The sequence below is a fragment of the Nannospalax galili genome, unplaced genomic scaffold, assembly GCF_000622305.1.
Source record: "Nannospalax galili isolate Female #2095 unplaced genomic scaffold, S.galili_v1.0 scaffold675, whole genome shotgun sequence".
NCBI classification, from domain to species: domain Eukaryota; kingdom Metazoa; phylum Chordata; class Mammalia; order Rodentia; family Spalacidae; genus Nannospalax; species Nannospalax galili.
Genome location: NW_008337205.1, coordinates 2,280,271 through 2,307,018, shown reverse-complemented (window position 1 = coordinate 2,307,018; position 26,748 = coordinate 2,280,271). Strand labels below are relative to the sequence as shown.

Sequence of the window (26,748 nt, the reverse complement as noted above, 5' to 3'; positions counted from 1 at the left end):
CTTCAGTTTGAAAAGTTCTCCTAAATACTTAGGACAAAAACATTTTGGCAATTCTCCAACCTAATACAGAGGTCCTTATGCCCAGAGAACCCACTTGTTAATACCGCTGTAAAGTTTGACTTCCAGGAATTCTCTTCTCTATTGATCAGGTTAAAAGTAATGTTCCTCACACTTCCACCTTAGATTCAGGGAAATTACTGTGCATCAGTCCATACAGATGTTACATCACTTTCTGTAACTCAAGCTGCTGGTCTCTGTTTCAGAATTCCTTCTTCCATAATAACAAATATTAAAAGCTGACTCAGAAAGAAGAAACTAGTCAATAAATACACAAATCACCAACTTTCTTCTGAACAAAGACTTTAGAACCATGAATAACATTTGCAGTTTTAGGTATTTTTTCATGTGTGTGTGTGTGTTTATATGTATGCTTGTGTGTCCACAGCTATGCTTGCCTGTGCGTGCATGGGTGGAGACCAGAGGTAGACAGTAGGAAGTCTTCTATCATCCCCCACCTTATATTATTTTTTGAGACAGAGTCTTTCATTAACCTGGAGCTTGCTGTTTCAGCTAGACTGGCTGGCCAGCAAGCTCCCAGAATCCATCTGTCTCCACCTCCCAGGGCTGGAGCTACAGACACCCAACACGGCATCCAGTTTTTCATGTGAGTACTAGGGGTCCAAACTAATGTCCTCAGAGTTGTACAGCAGGCACATTACTCACTAAGCCATCTCCTGTGTCCCCATTTGAGGTCTGAATTTATCTTTTCTCTTAGTTGGAAAGGAGACAGGGAGAGAAAAGGAAAAAAAGAAAAACACAGACAACCCCAGGCTGGAGAGAAGGCTCAGAGGATAAGAGCACTGGCTGCTCTGTCAGAGGACCAGAGTTTTGTTCCCAGCATCCATATCAGGTAGCTCACAATTGACTGTACCTCTAGCTCTAGGGAATCTGATGCCCACTTCCAGCCTCTGGAAGCACGTGCACACATGTGGCATACACTTACACACACATATGAATAAAAATAAGGGCTAGTGAGATGATTCAGCAGTTAAGAGCACTGGATGCTCTTACAGAAGACCCAGGTTCAGCTCCCAGCGCCCACATAGCAGCTAATATCCATCTGTAACTCCAGCTCCAGGGGATCTGATGCCCTCTTCTGACCTCCCTGGGCATAGCATGACATGGGTGCACTTACATACACAAAGGCAATACACTCATACATAAAATGAAAATAAGAAATATTTTCTTAAGAAAATAAAATATTTTTTAAAAATAACTATTTACAAAAACTTCTTTGGAAGCACAGAAGGCTTATTCTTGGGCATGGTGGCACACACCTTAAACCCAGCACCTGGTAGGTGGAGGCACAAGGATGAGGAGTTTGAGGCTAGTTTGGACAACACAAGACCTTGCCTCAAAGAAGAAAAAAGTAGTGGGGTGGGTGCCTGGAGAGATGGCTCAGCGGTTATGAACACTGGTTATTCTTGCAGAAGACCCGGGATCAAATCCCAGCACCCATATGGCAGCTAACAACTGTCCATAACTCCAGTCCCAGGGGATCTGACAGCCTCTTCTGACCTCCACAGGCATTGCATGACACAGGTGCACTCACCTACATGCAGGCAATACATGCATACACATAAAATAAAAATAATAAAATACTTTTTAAGTTAAAAAAAAAAGTAGTGGGGGGGGATTGGAGCTGGAGAGATGGCTCAGCCATTAAGAGCAGTGGCTGTTCTTGCACAGGACCCGGGTTCAGTTCCCAATACCCACATGGCAGCTAACAACTGTCCAATTTAATAACTCCAGTTCCAGGGGAATTCACTCTTCTGACCTCCACAGGCATTGCACAACAGGGGTGCACTTACATACATGCAGATAATACATTCATACACATAAAAAAATAAAAATACATTTTAAAAAAAGTAGTGTGGGGGTAGTGAGCTCACAAGGCCCCACCCCTCTCAGAGGATCTGTTAAAGGCTTCTATTGAGAGAGACATTTCACTAAGATGCCTATGCTTCTGTAGGCAGCCCCTTACACATACATCTATATGCAACACTAACTAAACAAATTGAGTCACATACACAGAAAGACATGAAAGTAGAAGGATGACTAACTGGGTAGAGGAAAGAGAACAGCCAGAGCAGGAGGAGAAAAGAGAGAGTAATGGGCATGAATATGATGAAAAGACATTATATATATGTATGAAAATGTCATCATGAAAGCATTACCTATAACATATACTAATAAACTCGATTTTGATTTTTAGAATTAAATGTTTTTACAAAGACCTGATCTAGTGAAATAAATTAATTCAGCATTGCTAATATTTGTCAAAAAGCATTCATTTTCCACCTTAGATCTGCCTCCTCCTGACCGACTATGCAATTATTCCCTCCTTATATTGTTCCTCCAGTCTTTAATCTAAGAAAGTAAACTCTCTGGTATGGTCCATTACCCTGTACTCCCTGAGTCTCAAATTAAAAAAAAGTACAAAGACTATATTTAATCCCAGCACTCAGGAGATTGAGACAGGATTGAAAGTTCAAGTTTGAGGACTAAAATCACATTTTAATCGAATTTGATATAGTAGCATAATATTGTTGAGGGCTCAAAAATTATATTTTAATCTCCTTTAAACCAGGGAAGTGGGTCATGTCTGTAATCCTAGCACTAAAGATGTTGAGGCAGGAGTTCAACTTTGAGAGCTACATTAAGTTCCTGCCTCAAAAATGAACACACACACAAACAAAACAACTATACTTAAAATTTTGTTCAAGAAAGGCGAGAGGTGTAGTGGCTCATGGCTGTTCAGCACTTCCGAGGCTGAGGCATGGAGGATTGTTGCAAGTTCAAGTCTGGGCTACAGTGTCTCAGATAGCCAGGTCTACAAAGTGAGACTCTATTTAAAAAGGAGGGTAGGGCAAGATGGTTCAGTAGGAGAGAGTGCTTGCCAAGAAGTCTGACAATCTGAATTCTATCCCTGGAGCCCACATGATGGAAGGAAAAAACTGCCTCCTGCAGGTTGTCCTCTGATCACCACACTTCATGGCACGAGCTTGCATATACACCTACATACTCACACACACTAAATAGGTAAATATAATAAAATCTTTAAATCAAAATAATCTAGCTGGAGCTGGGTGTGATGGTGCAGGCTTAGTCCCAGCACTATGGAGGCAAATGAGAGCGGATCTTGAAGCCAGCCTGGTCTACATAGTGAGTTTGAGGCCCGCTGAGACTACAGGGAGGCCCAGTCTCAAAAACAAAAAACAAAGAGCCCAGCCTGGTAGCACACTCCTTCAATCCCAGCACTCAGGAGGTAGAGGCAAGATCTCTGTAAGATCAAGGCTAGCCTGTTCTGCATAGCTAATTACGGGCCAGCTGGGGCTATAGGTCTCAAAAAACAAAATTAAAATGTTCCTTTCCTTCAAGACTAAGTCTGATGAAGCCCTTTTGACATGAAGTTTCAACAACCAATAAACTGCTTATTCTCATGACGTAGTTGAACTGAATGGATTGTTTTTCCCTCTGTGAGCACGCATGAGCACCCTGCAAACGATATAAAACGTTTAACAAGGGATGAAAAACCAAGATTTCATGCACCCGGACAAAATTTACTCAAACCAAACCTCCCACAGAGCTACACATAGAAAATCCGGGGTGAAATACAGCATACTGGCTCAGAGCGCCAGAAAACAAGGCCCAAGGATGCAGTGGCCGCGGTGGCCCACGGTCCCTGACGTGCTCTGATGCGCCCGACGGCGCACCCGGGGTGTCACGATCCCGCCCCAGACAACACCTACGCCATGAAGGCCCCCGACGGGGCCCGTGGTCGATCGATCCTTTCAAGACGGCCACCCCAACCACGACCTCCACACCCCGCACCCCCTCAGAGCATCCCCAGCAAGCCCGCCATGACGCCCCTCAGCTCCCCGCCCGGCCTCGCTCTCCCTCACGTCCTCTTTTCCCACTACCACGCTGGCTGGTTTCTGTGGCGGGGGTGGGGGGGGGGTGTTGAAGATGAGCTACGCTGAGGAGAAAGGGTCAGTCAGTGGCCGCTCTGAAGAGGAAATGGCTCTTCAGCCAAGAGGTACCAGGATTCACCGCGCACCTAACACCTTCCTCTGCGGCCGAAGAACCAGCTACCTGCGGAGGCGACGAGGCCCTAAAGGAGATGCGCAGCGTAAGCTGTCGAAGCAAAGCTGCACAACCCTTCCACTTCGACCTTCTTTTCCCGCCACCAGGAGAAAGCACGAGAAAGCTGATAAATTCCGCCCCCCAGCGGCGTGCTCGCACAGCTGTTGCGCCTGCGCAATGGGAAATCGCTTCCGCAGGCGCAACTGGGCCCGCCATCTTCCACATTAACATCCGGAGAAACTACAAATCCCATAATTCCTGCCATGTTTTTTTTTTTTTTCTTTTTAAAGGCTACATCACTGACGCTGGATTGTTCTGAGGCACATCGTCCTCTCGTCTCTCTCAAATTGCCTTCGCCTTCCTCTCTTCGTACTATGATTCCTATCTTTAAGTTTCCTTCACGCCCGTATACCAAAATTTTGTTGGAGACCATCTTAAGACCTCCTCACGCCTCCACAGACCTCTGCTAAATACTCCTTTGACACAGGGAGACCCCTCCAGCCATCGCTGTGGGGACGGTGCTTCCCATTGGCCTAAGCGGGGCCCAGAGCCAGTCGAATCCCTTCCCGCCCACATTCGCTTGAATATAGAGCGGAGCGCCGCTCACTGCCGGCGCTGGCACGTCGCCCCGCAGGCTGGGCCTGCTGGTGCGCAGGCGCTAGGCACCGCACCGCGGGCCGAGGCCTGGCAGTCCCGACAAGGGTGTAGAGGGGAGCAAGCCGTGTTGTCTCTAGGTGATCGCGAGTGGGGAAGGCGGAGCAAGAACGGCTCAGCCACGTAGGAGAAAGAGGAAGTTGGACAATCTGGGCTGTTTTAGGGCCGCCTTATTGTTTTCAGTTCGAGACTATCTGAAATGACGTCTTGCATGTCTCTGACTGCAGGGCTGAAGGAGACACTCCCTCCGCGCTAGATGGGCGGGTGCGCGGCTTGTGTTCATGAATAATTCATGAGCCCGCCCATTTCGCGGGGAAGTCACACCCCTCGGAATCGTGCTGACGCACGCTTGCGTGGATCAAACCTAAGGAAGCGACGTCACACGCCCCGCCCCCAGTGCGGAGGGCGGGGCATCATCTCCAGCACGTGTTGCAGCCTCTACCCGCGCAAGTCCGAAGGGGGATGCGCAGGCGCCGTGCGGGAGGGGGCGGGGGATGGGCGGGAGGAAGGAGGCGGGGCGGGGAGGTTGCTGGGTTTACAGCCAGGCGGAGACCGCTGAGACCCATTCCTCAGGAACAAGGGTCGGGTGTCAAGGAGACCTTTTCACACCAGCTCCCCGGTCCCCGCCTACGGTGGGTGGGATCGCGCGCCAGAGACAAAGGATATCAGTAGGGCTCGGACATAGCGGCGAAGGGAAGTGGGGTGTCCTTGTGGGGTAGCGGGGGGCTGGGGGCTGGGGGCAGTGCGGAGACCAGGGAGGGGGGCCTATATTTAAACTCCCGGAGCCGTTAAGTTGGTTCGCACTCCCGATGCGCGCGCAGCCGGGGTGGTGGCGGAGTGCGCATGCGTGGTTCCGAGGCGAGCGGAACGCGCGCCCGCCGTGCGCGCTCTCGGCGAAGTGGTAGTGTCGGCGGAGAGAAAGGGGGTCAGCGCACGCGCAGTTGGTTCCCTGGCTTGTCCGGGTCTCGCGGGCATCTTGTTTTGGTCTCGCGGGCGAGTGGGGCGCGCTTGGTGTGTGGAGGGAAGGTGGGGGGCGCGCGAGGCAGAGCTGCGCGCGCACTCGGGGAAGAGGCGGAAGGGAGTGAGTGAAGGGGGGGTGTCTTAGGTTGCAGCGAGAGGGTTGAAGACTCCCCTACACACCTGGTCACCTCTCGGTACCCTCGCTTGGGACGGGGCAATTACAAGGGGAGAAGAGATGATCGAGATGGCGGCGGAGAAGGAGCCGTTTCTGGTGCCGGCCCCGCCGCCGCCGCTCAAAGATGGAGGGGGCGGCCCCGAGGTGCGAGCGCACCGGGAGTCTCCGGCCCGGGAACCCCGCGACGGCACGGAACGCGGGCCCGGCCCACGCGCCCACTCGGCGGGCCCTGCAGCCAGCCAAGGGCCTGGGGAACCCCCGGGGCGAACAGCAGCTCCCGCGGACGTGGGGGAGGAGCGCCGGGGAGGGGGCGGGACGGACCTGGGTGCCCCTGCCCCTCCACGACCTCGCAATGGCTACCAACCCCACCGACCCCCCGGAGGTGGCGGGGGTAAGAGGAGAAATAGCTGTAACGTAGGGGGAGGAGGCGGTGGAAGCTTCAAACATCCGGCCTTCAAGAGGCGCCGGCGGGTGAATTCGGACTGTGACTCGGTGTTACCCTCCAACTTCCTCCTGGGGGGCAATATCTTTGATCCACTGAACCTGAATAGCCTCCTGGACGAGGAAGTGAGTCGCGCGCTCAATGCGGAGACCCCAAAGTCATCCCCACTTCCGGCCAAGGGGCGGGACCCCGTGGAGATCCTCATCCCCAAAGATATCACTGACCCGCTCAGTCTCAATACTTGCACTGATGAGGCCCATGTAGTTCTGGCCTCGCCACTCAAGATTGGTCGCAAGCGCCATAGACACCGGGGACCGCACCACCAGCAGCAGCAGGCGTCCGGAGGGAGCGATAGCCACTCAGTGCTGCCCACGGACCCTCCCGCTCCCTCACTCCAAGGGGAGGGCGCCACGCAACAGCGGCACAAGGGACCGAACCGCGACGCCCCGCAACCCTATGAACTCAATACAGCCATCAACTGCAGGGATGAAGTCGTGTCCCCCCTTCCATCTGCCCTGCAGGGTCCCTCAGGCTCCCTTTCAGCCCCTCCAGCTGCCTCAGTTACCTCGGCACCCTCGTCTTCCTCCTCCCGACATCGCAAACGTCGCAGGACTTCCAGCAAGTCAGAGGCAGGGGCTAGGGGTGGAGGCCAGGGTCCCAAGGAAAAGGGCCGAGGGAGTGGGGGAGGCCGCCACCACCACCCACTACCTGCAACTGGCTTCAAAAAGCAACAACTCAAGTTCCAGTATGGGAATTACTGCAAGTACTATGGCTATCGCAATCCGTCCTGCGAGGATGTGCGCCTTAGGGTGTTGAAGCCTGAGTGGTTTCGAGGTCGGGACGTTCTAGACCTGGGCTGCAATGTTGGCCATCTGACCCTGAGTATTGCCTGCAAGTGGGGTCCATCCCGCATGGTGGGGCTGGACATCGACCCCCGACTCATCCACTCAGCCCGTCAGAATATTCGACACTACCTGTCCGAGGATCTGCGTCTCCAATCCCAGACTTCTGAAGAGGACCCAGGTAAAGAAGGGGAGGAAGGGACTACCACTGTCCGAAAAAGAAGCTGCTTCCCAGCCTCGCTGACAGCCAGCCGGGGTCCCATCGCTGCACCCCAAGTGCCGTTGGATGGAGCAGACACATCTGTCTTCCCCAACAATGTTGTCTTCGTCACGGTAAGAGGCCAAAGGCTCTTGGAATAGGGTCCAAGTGTGAAGATGAGATTAAATATGTATTGGGGGGAAGGTCATGACTTAGAGGTATATTCCTGCATCCATTCTCGTTCCTCCCTACAAGAACCAGCTCCTGGAGAGAACATTTCTGGATTGGCCAGAGAACCTCTGCTGGGTGTCTCTCCTCTCCTCTAATCTGGAAAGTGGGATCTCTTATCTTCAGGCTCTAACATCTGGTCCTTTCTCATGACTCCAAGAATCTCATCCCTGATATAAGGGGGCTCACTTGTCCTGCTTCCAGTAATTCAGACATGTCCACCTTCCCTTCAGGATGACCTCTACTGCTCAGTCCAGATGGGACCCTGACCTCAGACCTCCTCAAGGGAGCATGAAGTTGGGTGTCTTTGGGTGGAGGGGGAGACTTACGGTAGTGGCACTCCGTTGTGTAGTTTTTGTCCCTTAATAAGGACCTGGTTTGCAACGGCTGCTTTTTGTTTCCCTAGTTTGTTGAAGAGTCAGTGGTCAGGAACCCAACTGGCTTGGCTTTGGGTTCCCACTGAGTAGTGGGAGAGAGGACTGTTAGGGAGGAGAGTACTGAGCCTGACAGCATCTGTCCCTGTCTGCACTGGTTTCCTCCATTAGCAGTTGTTCCACCATCTGGAGGAATGTTTACCAGTGGGTCAGCCTGAAGAAATGTCTTTCTGGAGGGTGGCAATGAGTTTATTTAATAGAGGTTTCCTAAGGGATGTGGCTCTTGATTTCACTTAAAGAATGTCACCAATGTCCCCAAAACCGCCAGCCTCTAATATAGGGAAGGACCCATCAATCTTCAGAGCCCTGGGCTAGGTCTCCCTAAATACTTGAGCCATGTATTGGTGAGGTCCCCTGGGTGGAGTAAGAATAAGCCCAGGATGGGGTCTTGGGTGCACTCCAGCATTCTGTTGCTGCAGGGTGGCTCGTTATCCCCTGGATAATTTGCTCGATTTAAATCTGCTCAGGCTCCCTTGTAAGCCTCTTGGTTTAGCACCAGGCGGAAGCAGAGGCAGGAAAGGGAGAAGAGACCATGAGACTGAAAGAAGGCGCTATCAGGAGGAGCCTGTGAAGGAGGAGACCAAGGGCTGCAGTGAGGTTGTGTGTAGGGCTTTGTCTCAGAGCCTGCAGGTGGCTGTGGGGCCAGTGGCATGTCTCATCCCGATTTTGACCTCTTCCCCCATCCTGGCCCTCAGGGTAACTATGTTCTGGATCGGGATGAGCTGGTGGACGCCCAAAGAGCTGAATATGATGTGGTGCTCTGCCTCAGCCTCACAAAGTGGGTGCACCTCAACTGGGGCGACGAGGGGCTGAAACGCATGTTCCGCAGGATCTACCGGCACCTGCGCCCTGGGGGCATCTTGGTCCTGGAGCCCCAACCATGGTCCTCATACTGCAGGAGAAAGTCTCTCACGGTGAGTAAGGTTTCTGTGGAAATGGATAATTCATCTTTGGGTTGAAGCAAGGAAAACAGGGTTGTTTGTCCAGTAGTGGGGTTTTAACCCCAGGCTTCACATGACAGGCCAGCACTCATCACTGAAGTATATCCCAGCCTTTTTTGAGACAAGGGACAAACTGCTGGCCTTGAACTTGGCATCCTCCTGCTTCAGCCTTCTGAGTAGCTAGGATAACCACCTTGTACCACCATGTCTAGCTCAGACTTTCTGAGCAAGGAGAAAGGGGTATCCTCCTTGGCCAGGGGAGGAAGTGGCACACTGAAGTGACGGCCCCCTTCTTTCTCCCCAGGAAACAATCTATAAGAACTACTTTCGAATCCAGCTAAAGCCAGAACAGTTCAGTTCCTACCTGACATCCCCAGAGGTGGGCTTCTCTAGCTATGAGCTTGTAGCCACACCTAGTAACGCTGCCAGAGGTAAGCTTGGCCCATTGTGTTGGCTGGGAGGGGTTGGTCTTGGCTGAGAGGGTGCAGACCCTGTGGAGAGTCCCACCTGCCTTCTGACTGTGGACTCTTCCCTCAGGCTTCCAGCGTCCTGTGTACCTGTTCCACAAGGCCCATTCCCCCAGCCACTAAGTGGCCCCCTGAACAGAAGGCGTGAAGAGGCCATCCATCCTTGCTGCTCCTGAGGACCTGGGAGGAGAGGAGATTATCCTAAGGTCTTTCCTGTGTAACTCCAAAAAGTTTCCTTTCTTGGATCTGCAAAGAAAGCTTTTCTTAAGTTGCTGCCCTAGTCTCCTCCCTGACACCTCTGGCACCTGAGTAAGCCCAGCTGTGCTGGAATTACATCAGCTTCCTCTTCCCAGCCTACTGGGCTGGGTGGCATGGACTGTTTGCTGACCTCTCTCATCCTAAGGCATGGGAACTGGGAAATGTCAAATTCTCTAGGCCTTTCCTCCTGTTCTCCAAAGGAGAGTCCTGCTTATCAGCCTTTGTTTCTAGCCACACTTAAGTGGACCATGGATGGACTAAGGATTAGAGGGGGAATTTGGAAAAGAGACATGTGAAAATCCTGCTGTCCCCTGTGGGAGAGGGGCTGGGTTTGGAAAGTGAGAACAGCACAATAAACTTGATACCTAGGGCAGTGGCCCCTGCACCTGTGTCTGGCACTTTCTAACAGGGTGGTGCCTCCCAGTAGGAACCTGGGCTTCTTCTGCCCATCCTCCAGTGCATACCTGCAACTGCAGCATGCAAGCAAAGCAGACAGATCTTGGTAATGAAGACTAGCCTGGTCTACACAGCCAATTCCAGGCCAGCTGGGGCTACAAGGAGACCCTGTCTGGGGGGCGTCTAGACCCTGACTAGTTTTTCATTGGTTTAGAATACTGGATATATAGCTCTGCTTCAGGAAAAGGAGTTGTAACATTTTGGTGTGCAACTTAACAGGCCCCAAAAGAAACCCCTAGCAACAAATGTTTTGTGTGTGGGAATTTTAGGCTGAAGGCTATCTTTGGGGGGCTTGGCAGTAGGATTTAAGAGGAGCTAAAAAAAGGTAATTTAGCCCCTCCCCCCAAACCTGCTCCAAGACCCATAGTGGAATGAGAGATGTTTAGGTGGTTTGTCAAGGGTTTACTGTAATCCTGAACCTTCAAAACACTGAACATTCTTCAGCCAAAAGGTAAGATCTATAAAAGTAAAAGCAGGGAAGACTCCATTAATTTTCATGCTCACGTACACACTTGGGGTAATACTTTTTCATTTGTAATTTGAATAGATACATAAAAAGCTGCACTTACATTAATGGGGAAAATCAGGGGTTTTGCTTGAAGAAGGGGTCTTTTAACAGGTTAGCCTTGAACTTCTAAACTTCCTATGTTGGAATTACAGGTGTGCAACACCACAGAACGTGGAAATCTAGACATTGGGAGAGACGGGTTAAGATCCTATACTGCACCTGCATAGGACCCAAGTTGGGTTCCCAGCACCTACACAGGGCAGCTCATTAACTCCAGCTCCAGGGGATCCACCATCCTCTACAGCCTCCTGGGGTACCAGCATCTAAACTTTCTTGAAAAATGTGTGCAAGCAGGTGTGTGCTGGGGACTGAAACCAGAGCTTTAAACATACTAATCACATACTACCACTGAGCTGTACCTACTGGGCAGAAACTGCATTAAATTATTTGGTGTAGCTCAGAATGTCCTTGGAAGAACAATCCTGCCTCAACCTCCCTGCTTCTGGGCTCCTAGACCCAAACAAAACAAAGGTGGTAGCTGGAGGGGAGAGGTAGGCAGGGGGAGGAGTGTCCAACCCACTCCATATGGACCCACTTACCAAACCCTCCCCCATTGCCAAAGTGCCCTCCACTTACCAAACCCTTCCCCCATTGCCAAAGTCCAGCTGCAGGCATCTTCCAACCAGCAACTGGCAAGCAAATCCCCAGAGTTTTAGTCTCAGCTTGTCTCCCAGTAAGAGTCCCATAACTTAGCAAAAAAGTACTTTATTCTACGAAAAATTTTTATCACAAAAAAAGCCACACTAGCAACCCCCGGCGTCGCTAGGCCTAAGCTTCCCAGCGCCTCAGTGTCCTATGCATGAGGAAGGTGTCCTCGGACGGGCGGGTCCGCGCTTGCAGCCGCAGGGGGGGCAATCCTTCCACCGTCAGGTGCGGAGCCTCGTAACACAGAGTGTCGGGGTCGCAGAGGATGGTCATGTCTGGCCCCGGCCCGGGTGGCTCCTGCTGGGAGTAGGGGCCCAAGAGGAGGGTTACACGCTGCCAGGACGACGCGGAGGAAGCCCAGCCCAGCAGGGTCCCTCACCTTCGGGGGCGGGGCCCGGGCCTGCGGCGGCGGCAACAATGCCAGCTTCTCCCGAAGCGCCGCCTTCAGAACCTGTTCCTCCGGCACCTGCAGGCTCACCAGGTCCCGGAAGAGCCGCCTGGAGCGCGGCACGTTCAACCCTGGGAGCGCAGGGAGCACGTGGTGAGGGGCGCCCTGCCCGCGACCTCCCGCCCGGCCACCCGCCCCGCCACCTCACCCTCCGCCACGCTCTCCTCCAGGACGCAGCGGGTCTGGAACGACCTGCTTAGCTGCTCCTCCGCGGCCTTCGAGGCATCAAACTGAGCGACGGCGGCGCGCGCGGCCTGCAGTTCCAGGCCCAGAGCCAGGCTGCTCTGCAGGGCCGGGGCCTCCAACGTCTGCGGCCCGCTCGCCGCATCGCCCAACGGCTCGGACCGCTCGGAACGGACCGGGGACAGAGGCGCCAGGCGAAACCGGACCTAGGAACAGAGGGCGGGCTCGTGAGGGGCAGCGCCCAGGGCCACGCGAGTGCGCGGGCTGGGCTGGGCTGCCGCTCACCTGCCGCCCCCTCCGGGCCCCGCCCCACTGCCCCGCCCTCTCTGGACGCCGCCTCGGGCTCTCGGGCAGCGGGCTCGGGCTCGGGCTCGGGCTCAGGCTCAGGTCCAAGCCAGGCTCGGGCACTGGGGCTCGGGGTTCCGGGGCGCGCGGCTCCGGGGCCTGTACGGCCTCTTCGTCTTGCATGGACTCCAGCTCCGAGGCCTCGTAGCCCATCATCTCCCGGCTGCTGCGAGGGTCGAGGGGCGTGGGTGGACCGGTACCGCGGGACAGAGCCGCGTCTCTTCCCCGCCCCTCGGGGCGGCTACTACCGGAAACCGTTAGCCCTTACCCACGCGGGCGCAAACAACAAGCCCGCCGCGCCGTGCAATTGGCGCTCACCGTTGCTCCGCCCCCTTCACTTCCGGGCACGCTTCTGCCCTCACAACTTGACTTGGCCCTTAAGGCGGAGTATTAGCGCAGGGGTCCCCAGAAGTACTACGGATCGCCATCAAGACCAGTTTTCCTGGGGCTGGAGAGCCGTGGTTAATCAGCCCTTGCAAAGGGCCCGGGTTCGGTTCCCCGGACCCACATGGCGGTTACCCACCGTCTGTAACTCCAGTTCCAGGGGATCCGTTGGTCGCGTCTGTCCTTCGTGGGCAGTGCTCGACACGAGTGCACATAACATTCATGCACACAAAATACTCATAAAAAATTTTTTTTCTGGTCTTTTTGAGACAGGGTCTCCCTGTAGCATCAGCTAGCCTGGAACTCACTATATAGACCAGGCTGGCCTCGAACTCAGAGAGATCCACCTGCCTCTGCCTCTTGAGTGCTGGGATTAAAGGTGTGCACCATCACACCAGGCAAGATTTTATTTTTATATTTGTATATGGAAAGGAAAAACAGGAGGAAGCAAGCTGAACCCTAGCATTTATTTCCCTCAGGTTCCTGACTATGAATATCAGTGTGACCAGTTGTGTTTCGTATCATGCCCTCCTCTGAAATGAAATATTCCTCCTAAGGAAACCTTTCTTCAGATTCAACTAGTGAACAAACCATATAAACCTCAGGAAACTCTTAGGAACTGCAAGATTCACAAGGTGGAGCTGGAGAGATGGGCTCAGCGATTACTGTTCTTGCAGAAAACGCAGGTTCGAATCCCAGCACCCACCCACATGGCAGCTAACGACTGTTTGTAACTCTAGTTCCAGGGGACCTGACAGCCTCTTCTGTCCTCTGCGGGCATTGCACATACGGGTGCACTTACATGCATGCAATACACGTGTAAACATAAAAATAATAAATTTTTTTAAAATTCACAAGGTACCTCCAAGTAACCATAGCTACCAAGAGGAGACGTCCCAAGTCATGCAGGAAGCCGCAGAGATCATGCAGCATTCCCCAATCATCACCCATGCTAGGGTGGGCCTCTCAGTGATGCATCTACCCATATTCCTCACCCATCCTCCTATAAGTGACCCCACTAATCTCACTGGTTCACGAAGCTAGACATGGGTGGAATTGTTTTGCTATTCTGTCACTGATGCCCTATCCGGGGTGAACAGACTTTGTTCGCGTTTCCTTGGGAAAACGAACAACAAAAAAGCAAAAGAGAAAACCTATTCCCATTGAAGGACAGGAAAGAAAAGCAGAGGCTCCATCCAGGAACTTGCCCTCAGTGACAAAAGAGAGAAAATCCTTAACAGTAACCTCTGCAAAAGCCACCTGCAAAGAACCCTCATCTGTCTCCTGCTCACAAAGTAAAGCCTGACTGTGGATAGGGACTGGCCCAGAGACACTCCCTCCTTAGTTTAGAATCGATATGGACATGAAGTGCTTCAAGTATATAAACGGAAGACTAGGGCTGGGGAGATGGCTCAGTAGTAAAGTACTTGCTGAACAAGCATTGGCCGAGTTTGGATCCCCAGCATCCATGCAGAAGCCAGTTCAATGTCTGCAACCCATGTTGGAGGGTAGACACATGTAAATCCCAAGGGCACACTGGCCAGCTAACCTAGCCCAAACAGCGAACTCCAGGCTCAGTGAGAGAACCTGTCTCAAAAAATAAGATGGAAGGGCTGGAGAGATGGCTCAGTGGTTAAGAGCACTGGCTGCTCTTGCAGAGGACCTGGGTTCAGTTCTCAGCACCCACATGACAGTTAACCATCTACAACTCCTGTTCCAGGGGATTTGATGCCGTCTTCTGGCCCCCATCAGCATTGCATGCAAGTAGTGCACTTGGGTATATGGGAGCAAAACATTCATACACATAAAAATAAATAAATCGAGAATTTTTTTTAAAAATATTTTACTTATTATTTTTATGTGTATCAGTGTATCGCCTGCATGTATGTGAGTGTACCCGTATCATGCAATGCTGTGGAGAAGAGTGCTTCGGATTCCCCTGGAACTAGTGTTAAGGACAGTTCATAGCTGCCATGTGGGTGCTGGGAATCGAACCTGGGTCCTTTCCAAGAGCAGTCAGTGCTTTTAACTGCTGAGCCATCTCTCCAGCCCCAAATCAAGAATTTTTAAGAGATTAGTTAATGCTAATGATTGTGTCAACAGGCTGATAGGTACAAGAAGTATATGTTTGAATAGTTCTATGACTAAAAGTCTCCCATTGTTAACAAAAAAAAAGAAAATAGCTCTCACTTTAAGAGGATTAAAACACTTTATTCTGAAACTAAGTATGAGTGGCCATGGCCCAGAAACAAATTTGTGTGATGGTTTGAATGAAAATGTCCCCCATAGGCTCCAAGTATTTGGACATTTTGTCCCCAGATGATGGCGCTGTTTTGGGAGGTCTTAGAAGGTGTGGCTCTCCTGGAGGAAGCACATCACTGGGAGTGGGCTTAGAGAATTCTTAAGCCTTGCCAGATCTCCAGTGGCTCTCTTGCTTCCTGTGCCTGCATCATAATGTGAGAGCTTAGCTTCTGCTGTTCCTCCTCCAGCCACCTCCAGCCACCATGCCTCCCTGCCGTGACGGACTGTAATTCCCCTGGAACTGTAAGTTCAAATAAATTCTTCCTTCTAGAAGTTGCTTTGGTCAATGTGAGAATCACAGCAACAGAAAAGTGACTAATACATTTAAGTTACCCCAAATGTTATATTTCAACTTGGTAACGGTTTTACAAAGCTTTTATATGAACAAAGAAGACAAAGTCATAAATCAAGCTATTTTTCAAATACATCAGAACATCAGGTAGGTGAGTTACAACAAATTGGGGAAACCTCTGCTATAGATGTCATTTGCTATCTAATGACATGCTTAGCCTGTGGATTGAAACTAGGGGTCTGTTAGTACATTTCAAAAAGGATTTTACCTGATAGTCTTAAAGTTGTTAAATCAGACACAGAAGTGGGTGATAAATGAATTAAGAAGGCTAAAGATGACCCAAGATAATTTGGCTCCAGGCCTGCAATACTTGAACTCTATACAGTCACAGAAGTTCTAATCAGTCAGTCAGCCTTGTGAAATGTTTAACACAGGTCCAGCTTTTCTATGGGAATTTCAGTTTATACTTTTCATTTAGTAAAAAAAAAAAAAAAAATTAAACTCAGTGAAGGCCAGGCATGGTGGTGTACACCTTTAGTCCCATCACCCAGGAAGCAGAGGCAGGTGGATCTATATGAGTTTGAGGCCAGCCTGATCTACATAGTGAGTTCCAGACCAGACAGGTCTGCACAGTGAAACCCTGTCAAAAAACAAAAAAACTCAATGAGGGCTGGTGAGATGGTTCAGAGGGTAAAAGCACTTGCTACTAAGCATGATGACTTGAGTTCAATCCCTGGGACCCACATGGTGGAAGGAAAGAACTGACTCCCATGAAAGTTGTCCCCTGATCTCCACACTCACACCATGACGTGTGTGCATGTACACACAAAATAATTACAAATATGTAGTATGAGTGTTTTATCTACATGTATGTAAGTGTACCCACAAATGCAGTGCCCTCAGAGGCCAGAAGAGGGTGTTGGATCTCCTAGAGCTGGAGCTACAGACAATTGTTAGCACCATATGAGAGCTGGGAACTGAACCTGGGTCCTTTGGAAAAGCAGCCAGTGCTCTTAACCACTGAGCCATTTCTCCAGTCCCTAAAAAAACTGTTTTTAACTCAATGAAGGGATGATTGGGTAGCTCAGTTAGTAGAGTGCCTGTCTAGTATTCATGAAGCTCTGAATTTGATCCTTATTACTATATAAACCAGGCATGGTGGTGCAAGCCTGTAATCACAGGACTTGAGAGGGGAAGGCAGGAGGATCAGAAGTTCAAGGTCATCTTCAACACAGCAAGTTGGAGTCCAGCTTGGGCTCCATGAAGCCCTGTCTGAAGATCTCATAATAAATAAATAAGTAAATAGTCAAATTGAGCTTGACATGTAATCCTAGCTGCTCCAGGGCTTGAAGCAAGAGGATCACAAGTTCCAGACTGAAGAGATGGCTCAATGGTTAGGAGCACTTACTGTCTGCTCTTCCAGAGGTCCCAGGTTCAGTTCCCAGCACCCATATGGTGGCTCTCAACCATCCTTAACTCCAGTTCCAGGAGATCTTGATGCCCTTTTCTGGTCTCCTTTGGACATTGTACTTGGTACATGCGGGCAAAACACTAATACACACACACACACAAAAATCAGTCAATCGGAGGATCACAAGTTCAAGGCCAGCCTGGAAACCTGAAAACTTGAATTTAATCTCTAAGACTCACACGGTGGAAGGAGAAAACTGACTTATGAAAGTTGTCCTCTGACCCCCACACCCACTTCACAGCATGAGCTAGCTCAAGCCTCACCCACAAACAAAATAAATAAAAACGTAATAAAAAATTTAAAGGGGGTGGTGGTGCTGGGGATGTAGCTCAGTGCAGGACACTTGCTCAACAGGGGAAAAAAGAGACTAGGGATAGGCTTGAGCTGCAGCCTCTTTCTTCTTATCCCCCTGCCCACCCTGGCGCTCAACTCTCTCCTCCCCTGCATGCACTCTGCATTTCCTGTCCAGCTCCCATTTAACTGTTTCTGCAGCAGTTCAACAAGGTGTCAGAGACCCTGGTGGACAAAGGGTTCCCCATGTATGTTGGAGTGTGGTGGAGGTGTGTTTCCATTCCTATCCAGTTTCCAGACCTGCTTACTAATGCTGCACACTTCAGCTCCAGGCCAGGCCCCAGCCTCAGCCTTGCGTAATGGAGATAAGGCAGGAAATAGAATCCCAGTTGTCAACATACTCATAGGCCCACAGGGCCTGGCCCTATTGCTTAACCACATCTGCTAGTTGCTGGAGTCTAGGAATGGGGTGAGAGAGGGGGCCTTTTCTACCCTTCCAGAGTTCAACATGGGCCTGATAGCTAAGCCAAAGAGGGGCCCAGGGAAAAGACAGGATGTGCTGGTCCATGTCTGTCATCCCAGCACTGGGAAAGCTAAAGCCAGATCATAAGCTCAAGGCCAGCCTGACCTACAAAGAGACTGTCTCCAAAAAAAAAAAAAAAAAAAAAAAAAAAAAAAAAAAAAAAAAGTAAAGTAAAAAATAGTGGTTGGGCCAGGTGTGGTGGCGCACACCTTTAATCCCAGCACTCAGGAGGCAGAGGCGAGTGGATCTCTGTGAGTTCAAGGCCAGCCTGGTCTACATAGTGAGTTCCAGGACAGCTGGGGCTACAGGGAGACCCTGTCTCAAAAAGACAAAAATAGTGGTTAGAAAGATGGCTCAGTAGTTAAGAGCACTGAGTGCTCTTTCAGAGGACCCAGGTTCAGTTCCCAGCACCCACATGGCAGCTAACAACCATCCTAACTCTAGCTCCAAGGGGATCCGATGTCCTCTTCTAACCTCGGTGGGCACTGTGCTGTATAACACAAATGCACTTACATATATGCAGGCAATACACTCATACACACAAAACAAATAAAACGTTTTTAAAGTAAATAAAATAGTGACTGGAGAGATGGCTCAGCAGTTAAGAGCACTGGCAGCTCTTGCAGAGGATCCAGGTTCAGTTCCTAGTACCCACATGATACCTTACAACCATCTGTAACTCCAGATCCTGGAGATCCAGCATCCTCTTCTGCCCTCTGTGGGCACTGGACTTCGAGGTGCAGTTCCATATATGCAGGCAACACTTATATGCATAAAAACAACAATAATAAAAATAAAAGCAAGGGGCAAAGGCTACGCTGGGATGCAGCTCAGCTGGTAGAGTGCTTGCCCAGCATACATGAGTCCCTGGATTCCATCCCCAGCACCTCTTAAGACCAGGCATAATGACTCACACCTGTAATCGCAGCACTCCAGGAGGCAGGAGGATCAGAAGTTAATGGTCATCCTCAGCTACAGAGGAAGTTTGAGGCCAACCTGATTACATGAGACCTTGTTTCAAAAACAAAACAAAACAAAAACCTGGGGGGAGATAGCTCACTGGTCAAAGTGTGTGCCTTGCAAGTACAAAAACCTGAGTTTGATTCCCAGAGTCCATGTTTTCTTTAAAACAAAACAAAACAAAAAAACCAAACAGATATGATAGCATACTTGTAGTCCTAGCCCTGGGGAGGTGGAGACAGGTGGATCACTGTGGCTCAACAGCCAGCTCAGCCTGTTCCAGAAGTTTCAGGCTAGTGAGAGACCCTGTCTCAAAAAACCAGGTTGTCCTCATCTGAGAAATGAATGCCAAGGTTGTCTTCTGGCCTCCCTCCACACACACAGGAACATGAGCACACATACATGAACATATATGTGCAGACACAGACATAGACACACACACACACAGAACACAGCACAGCACAGCACAGCACAGGCACTGAATAGGAGGCCCTGGCAGCCAAGGGAACAAAACGATCAATCCATTGGTTGGACCTGTTATCCTCATTGTTTTGACTTGCATCAGACCCTGAGGAGAAAGTCTCTCCAAAGACATGCAGGGCAATGACAACCTTGACTCAGAGATCTGTCCCTTAGCTGACAAATGCTCTTCCTTCTTTCTACACACACCCACACACACTTGGCATTCTTTATTCTTTTTTTTTTTTTTAAAGACAGGATCTCAAGTTTACTCTAGCCAAGGATGACCTTGAACTTCTGACCCTCCTGCCTCTACCTCCTCAGCGTTGGGATTACAGGTGGGAACCACTGGGATTTGTTCCTGTGGTACAGGAGATCAAACGCAGGGCTCCATGCAAGCTGGGCCAGTGCCCTGCCAACGAGTCACATCACCAGCCCCACCTTTATCCTATCAATAGCAGCTAATACTGGGCTGGGTGTGGTGTGCCTTTAATCCAGCACTTGGGAGGCAAAGGCAGGCAGACCTCTGTGAGTTGAAGGCTAGCCAGGACTACAGAGTGAGACCCTATCTCAAAAAAAAAAAAAAAAGAAAGAAAGAAAGAAGTGGGGATGGCTAGAAAGATGGCTTACCGATCGGTTAAGGGCACTTTCTCCCAGAGGACCCAGGTTCAGTTCCCAGCACCCACACTATGTGACTCACAACCACCTGACACCTTCTTCTGGGCCCCACTGACACCAACTCCTACATGACATACACAAAAGCATGCATAAATTATAATTCTTTTCTTTTCTGTCTTTTTGAGACAGGGTCTCCTTGTAGTCCCAGCTGTCCTGGAACTCACAATGTAGACGAGGCTGGCCTCAAACTCACAAAGATCTGCCTGCCTCTGCCTCCCAAGTGCTGGGATTAAAGGCGTGCACCACCACACCCAGCCTATAAATGATAATTTTTTTAAATTTTACAAAAAGTAGCTAATATAGCCAGGCGTGGTGGCACACACCTGTAGTCCCAGCACTTGGGAGGCAGAGGCAGGCGGATCTCTGTGAGTTCAAGGCCAGCCTGGTCTACATAGTGAGCTCCAGGAAAACTGGGGCTATGGGGAGACCTTGCTTCAAAAAAAGACAAAAAAAAAATAGCTAATATTTATTGAGCCATTGTGTTGTGTCTCTTCTGAGCCTTTAGAAAACCTCATGATACGAACTATAATTACTAATATCTCCATTTTTATAGGTGAGAAAACTGAGTCTCAGAAGAGTTCATTTACCCAAAGTTACACACATCCAGGAAGTACTGCTTTTGACCACTTCTGTGCTTTTTTTTTTCAAAAACAAAACGAGTGTCTTAAGGTTGGTCTTGAACTCATTATGTAGCCCAAAATGGCCTTGAACTCCTGATCCTCCTGTCTCTACCGCCCAGGTTGTGAGATTAGAGGTCTGCACCATCACGATTAGCCCAAGGGGATATTTTTCTTTTTTTTAAAAAAAAAATATTTTGTTATTTTTATTTTATGTGTATGAGTATATTGCCTGCAGGTATGTGAGTGCACCCGTATCCTGCAATGCCTCAGAGGTCAGAAGACAGCTTCAGATCCCCCTGGAACTGGAGTTAAGGGATGGTTCATAGCCACCATGTGGGTGCTGGTAATCAAACCCGGGTCCTCTGCAAGAGCAGTCAATCCTCTTAACCACTGAGCCATCTCTCCAGCCCCTCAAGGGGATATTTTTCAGTACACAAATGGGGAGGATTACATCAGATATTTTGAAACAATAGGCCCACGTCACAAAGATTAAAAACGAGAGTAGTATTGGTCTGAGGTTGCACAGACTGTTGCTGGACCAAGACAAGTCCTTTAAACATTTTTGCGTAAGGTTGTGAGAGCCTGTGTGCAAGCTTGGGGTTCTATTTAATTTAGTTATTTGTGTGTGATGGTCTGGGTGCTGAGGTCACAGGACAACTTGCAAGAGTTGGTTCTTTCCATCTACCATGTGAGTCCTGGGAATCAAATTCAGGTCATCAGCCTTAGCAGCAAGCACCTTTACCTGCTGAGCCATCTTGTCAACCCAAGCTTATGGTTCTAACAGGCTCTCTTATAACCTGCTCTATAACCTGCTGCTCTCCCCAACCTATATAGCCCAGGCCGGCCTTAAACTTGTGTTCCTCCTCTCTCAGCGTCCCGATAACTGGGTTTATAGGTTGATTGCCACCACACTCAGCTTTATTTATGTTTTTGTATGTATATTTGTGTGGGTGTTTATGCAAGAAGGTATACACATGTGTGTGTGCCCATGCATGTGTATCACCACACCTGGCTTTAAAAAAAAAAAAAATGAATTTTTTGTTTAATTTGCATGTGTGTGTGTTTTGTCTGTAGGTACCCACGTGCATGCAATGCTTGCTGAGGCCAGAAGAGGGCTCAGATCCTCCAGAGTTAAGGATGGTGGTTAGTCATGTGGTTGCTGGGAACTGAACCTGGGTCCTCTGTGAGAAAAGCTAGTGCTCTTAACCTCTGAGCCATCTCTCCAGCACCTATTCTAATTTTTTTTTTTTATTGTTAGGGTTAGCACAAATGACTTTGGTTCTGGAAACTTTCACACAGTAAACAGATATCCATGACCATTTGTGATAACTTTAGGTACCATGAAAAAATAAAGCACAGTAGGGGGTGACCAAAAGGTGATTCTCTATTGATCACCAGATCTTGTGGTTAGGGAGAGAGACCATGGAGAAGGAAATAAAGGGCACAGGATCCAGATGGGCAAGAAGTCCATTGTACCTAGATCTGAGAGAAGGGCTTTCATTTTCTTTTTAAGATTTATTTATTTATTGACTTTTTGAGGCAGGGTCACCCTGCAGCCCCAGCTGGCCTGAAATTCACTATGTAGACCAGGCTGGCCTGGAACTCACAGAAATCCACCTGCCTATCTCCTGAGTGCTGGGATTAAAGGTGTGTGCCACCACGCCTGGCTTAAGATTTATTTATTTTTATTATATGTGTCTAAGTATTTTGTCTTCGTAGATGTATGTGTGCAATGCCCGTGGAAGCCAGAAAATGGCATTGGATCCCCTGGAACTGGAGTTACAGATGGTTGTTAGCTACCATGTAGGTGCTTGGAACTGAACCCAGGTCCTCTGCAAGAGCAGCCAGTGTTCTTTAATGGCTGGGCTATTTCTCCAGCTCTAGCTATAATTCTTTAAAATAAGACAGAGTCCTAAGGACCCTGTTGCCCAGGCTGGCTTAAACTCACTATACAGCCCAGGCTGGCCTTTAACTTGTAGTCATCCTGCTTCAGCCTCTCCAATGCTGGGATAACAGGCATTAGCCACCATTCCCAGTTGGGCAGGATGGTTTTGACAAAGGGGACTCTTGGGATTTTTTTCCCCTAAGGATGACAGGAAGCTACTGAAAGGTTTATTCATGTTCAACCTCTGGTCCATAGGCCATATGAATGTGGCTCAACACATTTGTACATAACAGCCTCATGTCACAATGTCAAAAGGTTGGACATCCCAATTAATCAGAGAAGTGGTCAATGGATGGTAGAGGATCTTAAAGAAGAAGCAAGAAAAAGGTTTTGAAATTATCAGGGAAGCCAGGCTTGGTGGTAGATGCCTGTAATCCTAGCATTTAGGAAGCTCAGAAAGTTTATAGATTTAAGCCCCGCCTGGGCTACATAAGGAGACCTTGTCTGAAAAGGAATGGGGAGGAGCTGGGAAGATCGCTCAACTGGTAGAGTGCTTGCCTAGTCTAACACGAGCCCTGGGTTCTGTTCCCAGTATGACATTAGAAAAACTGACTCGGTGATGCACACCTGTAATCCCAGCACTTGGGAGATGGAGGCAGGAAGGTCAGGAGTTCAGGGTCATCCACAGCTATGTAGAGAGTTCAAGGTCAGCCTGGACTACATGAGACCCTGTCTCAAAAAAACAACAACAAAAAAATTTAATTAAAAATAAATTTTTTTTTGTCTTTTTGAGACAGGGTCTCCTTGTAGCCCCAGCTGTCCTGGAACTCACTATGTAGACCAGGCTGAGAGATCCGCCTGCCTCTGCCTCCCAAGTGCTGGGACTAAAGGCATACGCCGCCATGCCTGGCTAAAACTTTTTTTTTAAAGAAGGCAAGTGTCAAGCATGAGGGTGTACTTGGGAAACAGAGGCAGCCAGATCTCTGTGAGTTCAAGGCCAGCCTGGCTTACATAGTAAATTCAAGGCCAGCTGGAGTTACAAGGAGACCCTCTCTTTAAAAAAAAAAAAAAAAAAGGCAAAGGAAGAGGAGCAACAGGGGAGTGGAGGGGAGGGAGAAGAGGAGGAACAGAAAGGCAATGTTCTGTCTGCCTTCAGGGTCTCTGTCCCCCACTATGCTTCCTGCAGGGAAGTCCCTTCTCTTATCACCCCACACTTCTCTAGAACTCTGAGCTGGGTTCTTGTAGAATGGGCCAGAACAAAGGGCAACTAAGCAGACTGAGGAAAAGCAAGTTCTGTGTGACAGATCCTTCCACACCCCACCCCTTCCCTCCCACAAGTCTCCCTGTCCCCTGGTTGCCCAAGCTCAGACAGGACTATCAGAAGGAAGGGGGTAAGATGTACAAAAGCTCCCAAGACTGCTGGCTGAATGTACCTTCCTTTCTCTGCCTCCCACTCTCTTGACATTAAAAAAGCCAAGAAACAATGAAGATGGCATTCCATTCCACAAGCCCACAGCCTCAGGCCCCACCCAGCTCCTGGGCCTGTACCTATGTGCAAGGCTATTCACCAATGACTATCAGGTTCTTGCTTGGCTCTACTGGACTCTATACTCTCTGTCTCTCAGTCTGTCTCTGCCTCTCTCTTTATCTCTCTATCTCTGTCTTTGTCTCTGTTTTTTTCAGGGGAGGGGTTGGTTTTGAGACAGGGTCTCACTATGTAGCCCTGGATGGCCTGGAACTCACTATGTAGTCCAGGCTGGCCTTGAAGTCACAAAGATCTGCCTACATCTGCTTCATGCCAGGCTAGTCTTTTGATTTTTTTGTTTTGTTTTTGGTCTTTTTGAGACAAGCTCTCCCTGTAGCCCCAGCAGACCTGGCACTCACTATGTAGACCAGACTGACCTTGATCTCACAGAGATCCACTTGTCTCTGCCTCCCAAGTGTGGACTAAATGCGTGCACCACCATGCCCAGTCTGATTCTTTAAATTTTTTATTTTTTTATGTATATGAATGTTTTGCCCAAATGGATGTAAGTGCATCCATGTCATGCAATGCCTGCAGAGGCCAGTAGAGGATATTGGATCTCCTGGAACTGGAGATGGTCATTATCTGCCATATGGGTGCTGGGAACCAAACCCAGGTCCTCTGAAAGAGCAGCCAGTGCTCTTAACTGCTGTGCCATCTTTCTAGCCCTGCTTATGAGTTTTTGAGTTAGGATCACATGTAGTCCAGGGTAGCCTCAAACACACTATGTAGCTGAGGATGACCTTGAACCTCCCATCTCCACCTCTCAAGTGCTGGGATTACAGGAATGTACTCATATGTCTGGTTTTATTATGTAGTACCCAGGGCTTCATGAGTGCTAGACAAGCATTCTATTAAGTGAGTCACATCACTAACCCCTGGACCCTTTACTTTCTGAAACCTGAGGTCTCCAGTGAAGAGGAGCCTGCTTATATACATAAGTAATCCTTGATTGCATATAGTAGGGCTTGACTCAAAACACTGGGACCTATTCTAGTTTGCTTTTCTGTGACTGTTATAAAACACTCTGACCAAAAGCAACTTGGAGCAGAAAGGGTTTATTTCATCTCACAGATTATACTCCATCATTGAGGGAAGTCAAAGCAGAAGCTTGAGGCAGCACAGAGGAATGCTGCTTACTGGCTAGTTTCCAGGCCCACTTGCTTAGGGATGGCACTACCCACAGTGGGCTAGGCTTAGGAATGGTACCACCCACAGTAGGCAGGGCCTCCTACATCAATTAGCAATCAAGAAAACGCCTCACAGCCTGGTGTGGCGGTGCACACATTTAATCCCAGTACTCCAGAGGCAGAGGCAAACAAATCCCTGTGAGATCAAGATCAGCTTAGTCTACATAGTGAGTTCCAGGCCATCTGGGTCCCCAGGGAGACCCTGTGGAAACAACAACAACAAAAGTAAGGGGGGGCCATGGCTGGGAAGATGACTCAGTTGGTAAAGTGCTTGGTGCACAATCATGAGGCTCTGAGTTCAATACCCAGCAGTCAGATAAAAGCTGGGTGTGCTGATGATGCAGGTTAGTAATCCCAGTGTTGGGGAGGCAGATACAGGCAAGTCCCTAAGACTGAATGGCCAGTCAGCCTAGCAAAATGGACAAGCTCAGGTCCCAGTGAGAAACCTTGTCCTATTAAAAACAAGATGGAGAGTGGCTGGGGATGACTTTTTTTTTTTTTTTTTTTTTTTTTTTTTAGAAAGGGGTCCCCCCGTACCCTACCTGGTGCTTTAGCCTCCTGAATACTGGGGTTACAGCTGTGTGCCACCAGGCCCAGGCAGAGAGATGCTTTTTTTTTTTGGTCTTTTTGAGACAGGGTCTCCCCTGTAGCCCCAGCTGACCTGGAACTTGCTATGTAGACCAGGCTGGCCTCGAACTCACAGAGATCTGCCTGCCTCTGCGTCCCAAGTGCTGGGACTAAAGGTGTGTGCCACCACACCCAGTGGGATGACTTCTTTAAATTTCTAACTTAAAGAGAGGGCTGGGGCATGGCTCAGTGGTGCACCTGCCTAGAATCCCCCAGTGAGGGGCTAGGGGTGTGGCTCAGTGGTAGAGTGCTTGCCTGGGATTCCCCAGTGAGGGGCTGGGGGTGTGGCTCAGTGGTAGAGTGCTTGCCTGGGATTCCCCAGTGAGGGGCTGGGGGTGTGGCTCAGTGGTAGAGTGCTTGCCTGGGATTCCCCAGTGAGGGGCTGGGGGTGTGGCTCAGTGGTAGAGTGCTTGCCTGGGATTCCCCAGTGAGGGGCTGGGGGTGTGGCTCAGTGGTAGAGTGCTTGCCTGGCATTCCCCAGTGAGGGGCTTGGGTTATAGCTCAGAAGTGAAGTGCTTGCCTAGCATGCATGAAGCCTTGGATTTGATCCCCAGCACTCCTACAGGGATACAGCCTTAATGAGTTGATTGCTTCTATCCAGCCAGCCCTGCCACTGATCTTTATTGCTCCCTTGCTGTGCTAAGCCCAAAATACAACTCACAAGTAACTTGTGTGTGTGTGCAGGTATGTATTGTGTGTATGGTGAAGATAGTGGATAATGTCTTCCTTAATTGTTCTCCACTTAATTTTTTTAAGTTTGTGTGTGTGTGTGTGTGTTGGCTTGCCATAGCCCATGTATGGAGGTTGGAGGTTCAGAGGACAACTTATGGGAATCAATTCTCTCCTCCAATATGAGGGTCCTGAAGATTGAGATCAGGTTGTCAGGCTCTGTGACAGGTGCCTTTACCCACTGAGCCATCTCATTTGTCCTCCATTTATTTATTTTTTTTAGTTTTGGTCTTTTTGAGACAGGGTCTCCCTGTAGCCCCAACTGGCCAGGAACTCACTATGTAGATCAGGCTGGTCTTGAACTCACAGAGATCCGCCTGCCTCTGCCTCCGGAGTGCTGGGATTAAAGGTGTGCACCATCACACCCGGCCTCCACCTTACTTTTTGATAAAGGGTCTCTGGGTGTACCTGGAGCTCACCCA

General features: G+C 49.6%; 3 protein-coding genes across 13 annotated transcripts in view; 1 reads left to right on the top strand and 2 right to left on the bottom strand.

The window, feature by feature from the left end:
- Zcwpw1 (zinc finger CW-type and PWWP domain containing 1) overlaps positions 1–4,356 on the bottom strand; it is a 33,879-nt gene extending 29,523 nt beyond the window's left edge. For 2 of the 7 annotated variants that reach the window (XM_008832369.3, XM_029563205.1), the window contains exon 1: positions 4,121–4,355. The gene's annotated coding sequence lies outside the window, so the exon portion shown is untranslated. Of the gene's footprint in view, positions 1–4,120 lie in introns of all 7 variants that reach the window. The other 5 variants (XM_008832370.3, XM_029563206.1, XM_008832374.3 and 2 more) reach the window with 4 other exon arrangements.
- Positions 4,357–5,328: 972 nt separating this feature from the next.
- Mepce (methylphosphate capping enzyme) lies at positions 5,329–10,131 on the top strand. The gene is made up of 4 exons (XM_008832367.2): positions 5,329–7,552; positions 8,776–8,994; positions 9,326–9,452; positions 9,559–10,131. Exons 1-4 carry the CDS (start codon positions 5,996–5,998, stop codon positions 9,609–9,611), a joined length of 1,956 nt encoding a protein of 651 aa, XP_008830589.1. The 5' UTR covers positions 5,329–5,995; the 3' UTR covers positions 9,612–10,131.
- A 1,328-nt stretch (positions 10,132–11,459) lies between these two features.
- Positions 11,460–12,707, bottom strand: Ppp1r35 (protein phosphatase 1 regulatory subunit 35). Of its 5 annotated transcripts, none has more exons than XM_029563201.1 (4): positions 12,332–12,707; positions 12,056–12,252; positions 11,795–11,934; positions 11,460–11,715 (listed from the first exon to the last, which is right to left on the bottom strand). In XM_029563201.1, the coding sequence occupies exons 1-4, from the start codon at positions 12,545–12,547 to the stop codon at positions 11,564–11,566; spliced, it is 705 nt and encodes a 234-aa protein (XP_029419061.1). In that variant the 5' UTR covers positions 12,548–12,707; the 3' UTR covers positions 11,460–11,563. The 5 variants fall into 5 exon arrangements, with proteins under 5 accessions (XP_029419061.1, XP_029419060.1, XP_029419062.1 ...); XM_029563200.1 differs by having other exon boundaries at positions 12,012–12,252; positions 12,332–12,700; XM_029563202.1 differs by having other exon boundaries at positions 11,460–11,712; positions 12,332–12,698.
- Between the last annotated feature and the right edge of the window lie 14,041 nt (positions 12,708–26,748).

What these genes read in the sequence shown, in the direction of transcription:
- Ppp1r35 (XM_029563200.1), bottom strand. Translation starts at nt 12,547, where the DNA reads ATGATGGGCTACGAGGCCTCGGAGCTGGAGTCCATGCAAGACGAAGAG. An exon ending in GGGCCCGGAGGGGGCGGCAG is followed by an intron (nt 12,253 to 12,331) that starts GTGAGCGGCAGC and finishes CTCTGTTCCTAG; the next exon opens with GTCCGGTTTCGCCTGGCGCC. An exon ending in GGAGGAGAGCGTGGCGGAGG is followed by an intron (nt 11,935 to 12,011) that starts GTGAGGTGGCGG and finishes CTGCGCTCCCAG; the next exon opens with GGTTGAACGTGCCGCGCTCC.
- Mepce (XM_008832367.2), top strand. Translation starts at nt 5,996, where the DNA reads ATGATCGAGATGGCGGCGGAGAAGGAGCCGTTTCTGGTGCCGGCCCCG. An exon ending in ACAATGTTGTCTTCGTCACG is followed by an intron (nt 7,553 to 8,775) that starts GTAAGAGGCCAA and finishes CCTGGCCCTCAG; the next exon opens with GGTAACTATGTTCTGGATCG. An exon ending in ACCTAGTAACGCTGCCAGAG is followed by an intron (nt 9,453 to 9,558) that starts GTAAGCTTGGCC and finishes CTCTTCCCTCAG; the next exon opens with GCTTCCAGCGTCCTGTGTAC.